Source organism: Nannobrachium achirus, assembly GCF_963921795.1.
Source record: "Nannobrachium achirus genome assembly, chromosome: 6".
NCBI lineage: Eukaryota > Metazoa > Chordata > Actinopteri > Myctophiformes > Myctophidae > Nannobrachium > Nannobrachium achirus.
This window is the reverse complement of record NC_137815.1, coordinates 65,480,233-65,491,425: the sequence shown is the minus strand read 5'-3', so window position 1 is coordinate 65,491,425 and position 11,193 is coordinate 65,480,233. Positions and strand designations below refer to the sequence as shown.

At 42.6% G+C, this 11,193-nt stretch overlaps 1 protein-coding gene across 1 annotated transcript in view; it reads left to right on the top strand.

The window, feature by feature from the left end:
- The first annotated feature begins 3,260 nt into the window (after positions 1–3,260).
- The window catches only part of LOC308287364 (protein SSUH2 homolog), an 18,928-nt gene continuing 10,995 nt past the window's right edge, over positions 3,261–11,193 (top strand). The window contains exons 1-6 of the mRNA XM_080728513.1: positions 3,261–3,402; positions 5,469–5,591; positions 8,047–8,122; positions 9,085–9,214; positions 10,591–10,651; positions 10,930–11,051. Coding sequence (XP_080584639.1) covers positions 3,396–3,402; positions 5,469–5,591; positions 8,047–8,122; positions 9,085–9,214; positions 10,591–10,651; positions 10,930–11,051 — 519 coding nt within the window. The 5' untranslated portion in view covers positions 3,261–3,395. The remainder of the gene's footprint in view (positions 3,403–5,468; positions 5,592–8,046; positions 8,123–9,084; positions 9,215–10,590; positions 10,652–10,929; positions 11,052–11,193) is intronic.

Sequence of the window (11,193 nt, the reverse complement as noted above, 5' to 3'; positions counted from 1 at the left end):
CAAGACCGTTGCACAAAAGTAGTGAAAACAGCAGATCTACAAGCACACAACGCCTCACGGTGCGAGGCTTTGTGTGCTTGTAGATCGGCTGTTTTCACTACTTTAAATCATTTTTAAAATTATAAATGCAAAACAAACGGTTTTGGACATACAAGGTTTCCATCCAACGACGATATGTAAGTACTACGGTCCCTCAACATCCATCCATCCATCTTCATCTTTTCCGGAGTTGAGTCGCGGGGCAACAGTTTTCAGACTTTCCTTTCCAGAGCAACATTAGCCACTTCCTCCTGGGGGATCCCGAGGCGTTCCCAGGCCATGTGTGGAGATGTAATCCCCCCATTTGGTCCTTGGTGTTATGCCACCGGCCACTCCACAGTAAAGGTGGAATCAGAATGCAGACACAGAACACAGGTATTAAGGAACAAACCAAACTTTACTTAAAACATACTCAAAGGTCAAACAGAGGTACACCGCACAGGGCAATATAAAGCGAGACGCAGGAAACAGTCAGTGGAATCACTTACAAAAAGAATAAACCCCAAGGAGCGCGTGGAGGAGACTGGGCAGCTAACATGATGTCAACACGTACAATGAACCAACAGGGAAATACACCAACAGGGTTCAATAAATACTCAAAGTCATTAAGTGAGAATAACATACAGCTGAGGGGCCTGGGAGGAGTTCAGTCAATCTCACAGTCAAACTCAACTTCAGGAGAGGGGGGAAAACTCAAGAGGGCACCAACGTGCGGCGCTGTCTTAACACTTGGTCTGCCAGGGGGTCTCCTCCCACTCCCAGTGGGACGTGGTGCAGCAAGGACCTCCCTATGGAGATGCTCTGGAGGTATCCATACTAGATGCCCAAACCACCCTGGCTGGCTCCTTTCCATGAGTCCCTAGTCACTCCAAGTCCCTAGTCTGGAGTAGAGCTGGGAGGTCAGCTACCCTTCTGAGAAAACTCATTTCAGACACTTATGAGCCGCAATCTTATGCTCTCTATTCTTTCTGACCCACACTTCATGACACATAGGTGAGAGTAGGAACAAAGATTGCTCGGTATACCAAGAGTTGCCTTCTGTCTTAGCTCTCTTTTCATCACAACAGTGCAGCACAGCACAGTGACTGCGATACCACTCCTGCTGCTCCCATTCTCCGGCTGATCTCTTGCTCCGTCACCCCCTCAGTTTTGAACAAGACCCCGAGATCTTTCATTAAATCGGATCAAATCGGATATCGGGAACGTCACTTGAAAAAAGAAAAAAAAATCTCGTAAGCATTCGGATCTTGAAACACAATACACAGGCCCGTTTCAGGTCATTTTGGACCCATGAAGAGCTGTAACCTGAGTGCACAATCCATCGGTTTCCGCAGTGGCCTCAGACTTGGAGATGGTAATATTATGCTAATATTATTATTCATCACAGTAGCATTAACATTAGCAGGCAGTCAGTGCAGCGCTATTGTCTGTAGCTTATAATCCTCTTAACCCTTTCAGCTCCCGCTCGATGAACATGACCTCAGTGCCATGGGTCACTCATACATGGTGACTCAGAGCTGCACACCCTCGGGTCATCACTGGCACTCACGCACGCACGAACGCAAGCTTGCACGCACGCACACACACACTTATCTCTGTATTCTACCGTATCTCACCTGGATCAGCGAGTAAACAACAATCTGGTAACACCCACCCACAGAACAGACATGGGTAAATCCCTCGAGTGTAATATTGCGATTATACAACTGTTAAAAAAAACATGTCAACTTCATTTCATTGTAATTAAGATATTCGATAGGAATTTGTAATTTTTTAATGCCACATTTAGCTATACTATGTCCTAGCCTAGTAAACGACCAACTTCCGTTCTCCAGGAGGATTCCAGAAGTGAAATGGTTTCTGGAAGAGGGGCGGGTACGAGGCTAACTATGTCCCTGAACGTCACATGAAAACCGCTAGCCTAGCCGCCTAGCATAGTGTGGGGAGAGAGGAGCGATTGCTGTCTTTCGTGACCAACGCAGCTGATTTCTTTACTTGATGAGAGACAGTGCAGTATAGTGCTCGTTATATGCACGGTTGGAGAGCATGTTTTCCATTGAGAGCCAGACTATCTGTTGTATAATTCTCCTTATACAGCACCGGCACCCAAGTGTGGAATGCCATGACCCCATCCCTTAAAAAGAAGTAGTTTGTTGGCTTAATGGCTTCCTATAAAACAGCCCTGACAAAGGTAGTTATCACTTGGACAGTCGACCCCCCCACCCACCCTTTCCTACCCTGCACTTATATTTGTGATGATATTGAATGTTTTGGTGCTACTTTATTGATGAATTGAATACCTAGGACCCCAATGGAAACAAGACCTTAACGACTTTTTTCGTGTAATCCTTTTGAAGCCTCTATCAGAGTCAGTACCGCGGTGAAGAGCTACCCACCGCGGTGTAGTCTTTTTGAGTCATAAAACTACAACGTTATGTCATTCCTCGCGGTGAAGAGCTTTCCACCGCGAGTCCCGACACATCTCTGTGTTTTTACTTTCAGACAGATAGGCTCTTCACCCCGTTCACTGATGTGATGGTTGATCTAGACCAGACAGTCACGGTGAATAGGACTCCGCCGTGACTGACTATGATGGCCTCCACTTATTTTCTGACTGTGGATAGCTCTTCACCGCAGACTCTGATAGAGGCTTTAGACTAAGTGTTTTGACTGTACTTACATTTTACATTTCTGTCTAATAAAAGATGCATCCATCCATCCATCCATCCATTCATTCATTCATTCATTCATTCATTCAGTAAAGGTTAATCATATTTTATTTTAGTATTAGCATTAAAATAATTTCTTTTAAACTCATAACTTTCACTCCACTACATTTCAAAGACAAATACAACATTACTCCACTAAATCTTTAGGAAGAGAAAAGAGTAGGCTACATTATGAACTAAATACTTGAGCCCTATTTAAAATAGTAAAATAAATATATAGCCGATCTACAAGATGCTATTTTCACAATATTTGAACATTACAGTTGTATTTGTTCCTGTACATTTTGGGGGAAGTGTCATTATTGGGACAAATATGCCAACAATGTGTCCTCTTTGACCTGAAAAATATGTGCAAGTGCTTCTAGCGAAACACAAGACATGCCTCAGCAAAACCTCCCCTGTGTGGGGCGTGGCCAGAGCTGTCGATCAAGTCCACGGGGCGTGGCTTGCGGTCAGAACATTGAACATTCCTCAGTCAATCTACTCTGTGGTCTCGAGAAGAGTGTGTAGTGTGTGCGCGTCCTCTTGTGTGTTTGTGTGACACGCGACGTTATACGCTTCATCATCGTCATCTTCTTCATCGTATGCAACAGTGTCTGTGTGGCGATCATCGGACAGACCGACACCATGACGGGTCAGTAATCCAGTATTCCAAGTCTTCGACAGTCATAGCGGTCGGATTTTAATTAACACCGTCCACGTTTATTGGCTTACTTTGGTGCGTGCGTGCGTGCACGGTGCGCCCACCAAGAACAGATCTCCAAGTGTCCAAGTTGGAGATCTGTTTTTTTTTCTTTTTTTCTTTTTTTGACAGGCAGGCAAAGCTCGACTAAAACGATAGCTAATCATAAATCACTGTTAAGCCACACACAAACACGTATTCTTAGGTTTATAATGTGCGTCCGTTGTAGCACAGTGTGCAACCGTTTGTTGCACTGTGCTACACTGTGTCGCGTTGTGTTACGTTGTGTGTCGTAGACAGTGTGTTAAGTTGTTACATTGTGTTGTTGCTTTATGCAGTAGCCTAGATCAGAAGCGCCGCTCCCCTCTATGTGTGTGTGTGTGTGTGTGTGTGTGTGTGGAAAGGGGTCAGCTCAGTTCAATCGCGTCACTGGCTTTCTTGTTAATGCACCCTGAAAATGCTGAGTTGCTATTGTAATCCTAGAGAGAGAGAGAGAGAGAGAGAGAGAGAGAGAGTGTGTCAGTCAGACAGACAGACAGACAGACAGACAGACAGACAGACAGACTGACTGACTGACTGACTGACTGACTGACTGACTGAACTCAACTCAACTCAACTCTGTGCTGTGGATGGTATTTTCATACATGTGATATAGCATGTGTTTATGTGGGCATGGATGGGCGTGGCCTATTTACAGCGTATGTCCAGCTTTGCAGCAAGGGGGGGGGGGGTCTTAAACTGTGGGTGTTGGACGGGGGTTCCTCAGAATTAGTAAGGGGGGTCAGTCAAATCCTGAAAAGATGTTTTACTCAAAAAAAGGAAAAATAAAAAAGTCAAGTTGTTCATATCCATATTCTTACTTTCGGTACTTTCGGGTCAATGTATTAATTGATTTATTAAGTAGCAGTGTAATAAGCAGGATAATGTCTGGTCTGGTGGCTATCATCCTGTCGGGATTTTGTCGAGATTTTATTTCTCAATAATGACAGCTGACCCAGACATTATCCCTTGCATAATGACCGGTCCCCATTGATTATCCCATGCCTAAAATTCATTAGAAGGACAATATTGGTCACCAGAAGCAGAGACGTGTGTTTTCAAAGAGTATCATGGTTAAAATGGAGTTTGAAGTCACAATTGGTTTATTTAGGAAGGGGGCGTGTCTGAAATGAATAATCAAATATCTAAATAGGCTACTGAATCAAGCAATTTAGAAACTGTCTGGGGTGAAACAAAAGCCTGAGTAGACATTAAAATTAAGCCAAACAAAAATATACATTTACAGGAATCCAACATATTTATAGAAAACTATTCCATGCCTCGTTTGGCTTGGGTATGCACAGTGCATTTGTATAGTTCCTTTATCCAAGGCGCTTTACATAGATTGTGCATTACATTCACCCATTCACACACACATTCATACACTGATGGCGGAGGACACCATGCAAGGCACCAACCTGCTCACCGGGAGCAACTAGGCCTAGGGTTCAGAGTCTTGCTCAAGGACTCTTCGACATTAACTCAGGGGGAGCCTGGGATCGAACTGGGAACCTTCTGTGTTCTAATGATGGTTTCTCTACCCCTGAGCCACTGCTGCCCCTAGGGATTGAATGTAGGAGTCCCAGAAGTATGTTGGACAGGAGAACCAAGCTCATCTCCAAATTTGGGCATTTTTTCAGCATGCGGCTGTTGCCATGGTGGCGACACTTTGTAGTATCAGTGATGTCAGCATGCGTGATGTCAGCAGACAGTCAGACGGTCAGACTTTCGGTATTATATGTACAGTAAATAACAAACAGTATAACTTAAATGTACGTACATTACCATGATGATAACCCTAACCCTAGAATTTCTCTTTGAAATCTATTAAAGTTTAATCTGTAACAATTGTACATAGGGGGTCCCTGCTTCATCTCTCTCTCAGCTAAGGTTGAGAGTGAGACCCATTTGAATAAGGTAAATGGATGATACAAATTATAAATATTATTTATTTTAATTATAACTTTTTTGTCTTGCAGCTGTATACGCCCCGGTGTCCTCGGGACCTGCATACGCCCCCCCGCTGGCCGCGGGACCCTCTGCCCCCCCAGCCAGCATGTTTGGCACTGTGCCAGGGTATGAAGACACTGTGATGGGAGGAGGTACACTAACTCAATTGTATTTTTAAGTTGACGATTCATTGTCATACAAATAATTTTTATTCAAGATTTAATTTTGTTTTGGCATTGAACATGGGAACATCGAAATACAAATACAATTTCTGTTTGGCCTTTTAGGCCTTGTTATCCAAAATTGCACCGGGTAGATAACAAAAGAAATATAAACAAAATATAAAAAAGCCATTTCTGCTTTGTTATATTTTAAAATGTATGGACATTTTCAACATGGAGACGATTATGACGAAATAATAATTGTGATTAAGAAGATTATGTAATAATTGTGACAGGCCTAGGAGGTGATGTAACTACTGTAAGAACTTTTACTCCAGTACTTTGATGGGAGGAGGTAAAGTAAGTATTGTGAAGGTTTTTATGTGAAACTCTTTAGCCGACCGTCTCGTCCTCTGTGGCGATGGGATCAGCTAGGGCCAGGGCTCCACCAAAAAGACGGCGTCAAAAAATGAACCGGGGCAAATTTGAGTGTCCGACGTTGACGTTGGCAGTGGAGCACTGGAGCACCCTTCATTAATTAAAACGGGAGCGTTGCCAGCGTTGATGCAACGCTCAACACGCCTGGTGGAGCCGGGGGATAAACTGTGTGTGCACTCATAGGGGAAATATTACGGGAACCGATATTTAGCCGACTTCATCTTGCTTGTGTGTCAACTAATCAACGCAATCGACTAAATGGTTCTGTATTACGATTTGTTGTTCAGCATGTAAAAAGATTGCAGACTTCACACTTCTACTTCTACTCTACTCTACTAAGTTACAAGATACTTACATTATTATTATTGTTATTTTCTTTTTACAAAAACATACATTAACCAATTAAGGCCTATTTTATACTTCACCTGTAGCAGATCTACAAGCTCAAAATCAGATCTACAACTCTTGTGAGCTTGTAGATCAGGAGTCATCTCAAAGCTTGACTACTGTACAAGGTTATTATAGTTTTATCTTTTATTATTATTAAACTAATAACCTATAGAATCAGTCTGGTGCCAAATGTTTTGTAAATTCAATGTACGATTGTACGTATTTGTTATTTTGTTAGTTTTCGTTTTTCAGTTTTGATAGTTTGTTACTGCTATTTTACTTTTGTTTCATTTAACTATAATAATGTTGCTCTCAGTACGCTCACTGAAGCAAATGGCCCTGAATGCTCTAGCATTCCAGTGCAGAGTGGCACCAGAACCAGAACCATGTAAGTTCAGTCCTGTTCAGAGCTTAAAATCCTACTAGTTCAATTCTATGTTAGAGCCTAAAGTCCCACTAGTTAAGTGCTATTAAAGCCTACTAGTTCAGTGCTATGTTAGAGCCGAAAGTCCTACTAGTTAAGTGCTATTAAAGCCTACTAGTTCAGTGCTATGTTAGAGCCGAAAGTCCTACTAGTTAAGTGCTATTAAAGCCTACTAGTTCAGTGCTATGTTAGAGCCTAAAGTCCTACTAGTTCGGTCCTAGACACACACACACACACACACACACACACACACACACACACACACACACACACACACACACACACACACACACACATATATAACTGTGCACAAAAAGTAAGTTAACTTGACTTTGGTCCACTTTATCTCCCCTTTAATGGCCCTGAATGCTCTAGTCTAGCATACCAGTGCAGGGTGGCACCAGAACCATGTAAGTTCAGTCCTGTTCAGAGCTTAAAATCCTACTGGTTCATGCTATGTTAGAGCCTAAAGTCCTACTAGTTCAGTTCTATGTTAGAGCCTAAAGTCCTAATAGTTCAGTTCTATGTTAGAGCCTAAAGTCCTACTAGTTCGGTCCTAGACACATATCCCTGTACACCTAAACAGTGAAAACGCCAAAATACAGCGAGAGAACTATGTGTTTCTACAGGTAAGCACCACTAGCCTGGAAACCAAACGAGAAAAAAAGAAAAGAAAAAATATATGTATATGAAAAAAATTCCCCTCTACGCACAGTACGCAGTGATATTTGTCAGGCCATGCCAGGCTAAAACACCACCACACTTGGCTGATAGTTATGTGTTGTTCATGAATCATGAGTGATTCGTTCATTGGAATTGAATCATTTGCGAGACTCGTGAACGATTCGTTCAAATCCCTAAAATGTGTCGTTCACACTTTGGTTCACACCCTCGCCCCCTCCCCCTAATACCCCCCGGCACACAGGACGTGACTTGCAACGTAATAAAAGGCTCCCGGTAATGTTTTTCACAGGACGATCGCGTTATGAACGGTGAACGCGAACAAATCTTTTGAACGGATCATTACCGTGAACGTGAATGAAATGACTGCTGCTGTAGAGGGAGATGATGGGTACACGAATGCATGTCATTGTTTTGTTATGTAAACACAGGGCGAAGTCACATACTAAGTAACACATGTGAGTGAGTACTCATTCCACCACTGATTGTTTATTGGTGTTTGTTGTTGTCAAGGTGGCTACCTCCCTCCCCCCATCCCCCCGACACCTGTAGCTCCTCCCACTCCTGCACCAGGACAAGATGACTGGAGGTAAGAAACATACTTTACTTGCGTGAATCAAAACAGCATCCCGTTTCCAACAATGGACCAAGGGCGTAGCGCTTGTTTTCGGTGGAGATGACAGAGGCGCGCCGTCTCATGAGCCACGTGAGACATCGCCGAACGAGCGGTAGCGAGCGAGTCGCCGTGTTGAGCATTGCGACGGTCGCATGAGCCGACTCAGCGCCGTTACCGAGTTATGTGCCGTTATGGACAGAATAGTAAATCTTCAATAATATTTTTAGTTTTTTGTCGCATTCCTAAGACAAAAATGTGATAACAATAAATTTACCCCCATTCGTACCAGATGGGGACCCGTTTAGAAACGGGTCCCCATCCGGAATCAATGGGGTAAATTTACTCGAATAAAATTTTTGTCTTAGGAATGTGACAAAAACCAAAAAATATTATTGAACTCTAGTCTCCATGGCGTGACTAATCAATGGAAAAAAAGTAATTTTGGGGGTGAACTACTCCTTTTAAGGCCACTGTGGCCTCAAGTCATGCCATTGGTTTGAGGGGCACAAGGCCAAACTGAGGGGCAACGGCGGCCGTGGCCTTCATGGCCTCCATGAAATTCTTGCCGTGCCAGGGACCATTATTTATTTATTATTTCTTGAATTTTTTACTTTAATGGAGTGTTTCCAATTTTCTGTACTTTTACCTCTGCTCCAGTAAATCTCAGTGGTGAATATTGTACTTTCACTCCAAACATTCCGCATAATGAGTACTTTCTACTTTTGGTAATTTAAGTACATTTTGATACCACTAACACTTTCGTCGTTTTTTTTTTTTTTTTTTTTTTACTCAAGTGAATTTTGAATTCTGTACTTTTACTTCTAAACAGAGTATTTCTACATTGCAATATTGATACCCAAGCAAAACATTTGAGTACTTTATTCACCGCTCATTTGTTCTGTGTATTCATACCTTGTTGCTCTTCATTCATGCAGTATTCCGTCGCTAAGTGAGGACGTAGCGCGGGACGCCTTCAAAGACTACGCCTCGTCCAGCTGCTGCTACAGCAAGTCACCTGCTGTGGACGGAGTGATCACTACCATGGAGCCCTACCACACCTTCAGAGTAAGTGATCACCACCATGGAGCCCTTCCACACCTTCAGAGTAACTTACATTACATTTTTACATTTCTACCAACATTAACTGTTGGCGTGGGATCAGAGTATTTATTTTGCATCGAGGATAATTGGATTTATTTTATTTTTATATTAACTAAACACTCTTAATCAATTCCCAAACAAGTTAGGCCACCCTTAGAACACAGTAATGTTGTACATTTCATAATGTTGCTTATAAAAATAAGATTTTAGAATAATCTATTTAGCAGATACATTTATTAAAGGAATATAAAGACTTTTACAGAAATAGAAAAAAACAATAAAGCGTAATTAAAGTCAAGTATGAATTCAACATACATTTCAGAATACCCAGTGTTCCCAATTTAGTCTAAATCATCTTGTGTAACTCTGTGCATCATTACGGTCAAGTTCCTCTTTCTTGAGTGATTTCGTAGTGTGTGTGTGTGTGTGTGTGTGTGTGTGTGTGTGTGTGTGTGTGTGTGTGTGTGTGTGGGTGTGTGGGGGTGTGTGGGTGGGTGGGCGGGCGGGCGGGCGGGCGGGTGTGCGGGCGTGGGTGTGTGTGTTGCAGTAACATCCTGTGGTTTTAGCAATGCAATACAAGCTTTCCACCCAACATTATGCAGTGGTGTGATTCATTCTTCATTATTTTATAAGCAAGGTTTATGAGCCTTGCTGTCTTTATTGTTTCCTTTGTTTGATGTTTTGTGTAGAGCACATTGCATTGCCTTGTTGTTGAAATGTGTTACATACAAATAAACTTGTCTTGCTGTGCTATACTCTTTCCTATTAAAGTCAAAATGCAATCAAAAATATATGTTTCACACTTTTAGAGCATATCTGTAGTGGTAATATGGCCATACCTAACACTGGATGCCAAAAAAAGTGAAGAATTCGAGTATTTGTGTATTATAATGAAACAATTAGAGTCCTAAGCCCAGCCACTAAACAGAAACGTCTTGCGTGATGACAAACATCAAGAAAATGTATAATTCACAAGGTCAGAATGACTGACAGGTGTCTGTCTCAATAAACGTTATCTACTTCAACTTCAGCGACTCCCCTCTCCACACAGCAGAGCAGTCTGTTGCACTGGCTTGCCTCTGGTCCAGCCAATCACAAGCCGCTGCCGACATCTGATGTCCTATTAACACAAATTTAAGACGTAAAAGGCGATATCCCTTGTTATTTCATTCTATTACAATATATACTTAATGTTTCAAAGAAGCTGATTTTGTGTGTGTGTGTGTGTGTGTGTGTGTGTGTGTGTGTGTGTGTGTGTGTGTGTGTGTGTGTGTGTGTGTGTGTGTGTGTGTGTGTGTGTGTGTGTGTGTGTGTGTGTGTGTGTGTGTGTGTGTGTGTAGTATCGACTGGAGACCTTCACTGAGTCCAGGTCAACAGAGTGGGCCCACAAACCTCATGAAGGTGCACGCACACATGCACGCACCACGCTTTGTTATTTTATTTTTAGAGGGGGGGAGGGGTTGAGGTGGATTTATCACAGTATATAATCGTGGAAACTGCCCACGTTTATTAATATAATAATAATAATAATAATAACTTTGCTCGGTTGCTCCATTGATCATAAATTTACATTCTAAAACAAGTCATTGGCTTACATTGTGCGAGGGAATAGCTCTCTCATAGTCACTCTTTTAGCACATGACATATTGTGATTGACAGCTGTTGTTTTTGATTGACAGGCGAGCCGGCAGACTTCTACACAGAGACGGCCCCTCGGCCATGGGAGATCCAGGCCACGCCCCCTGAGCTCTTCACCAATCACACCCAGGACATCCGTGTGCCTTACACCTCTTCCATTAAGGTGATTGGGCCGTGCAACGTGCCCATAGAAACACTGATCTAAAACAGTGGTTCTCTCTAGCCAATCAAAACACCCCTCTAAGACGGTGGTTTTCTCTCTAGCCAATCAAAACACTGCTCTAAGACAGTGGTTTTCTCTCTAG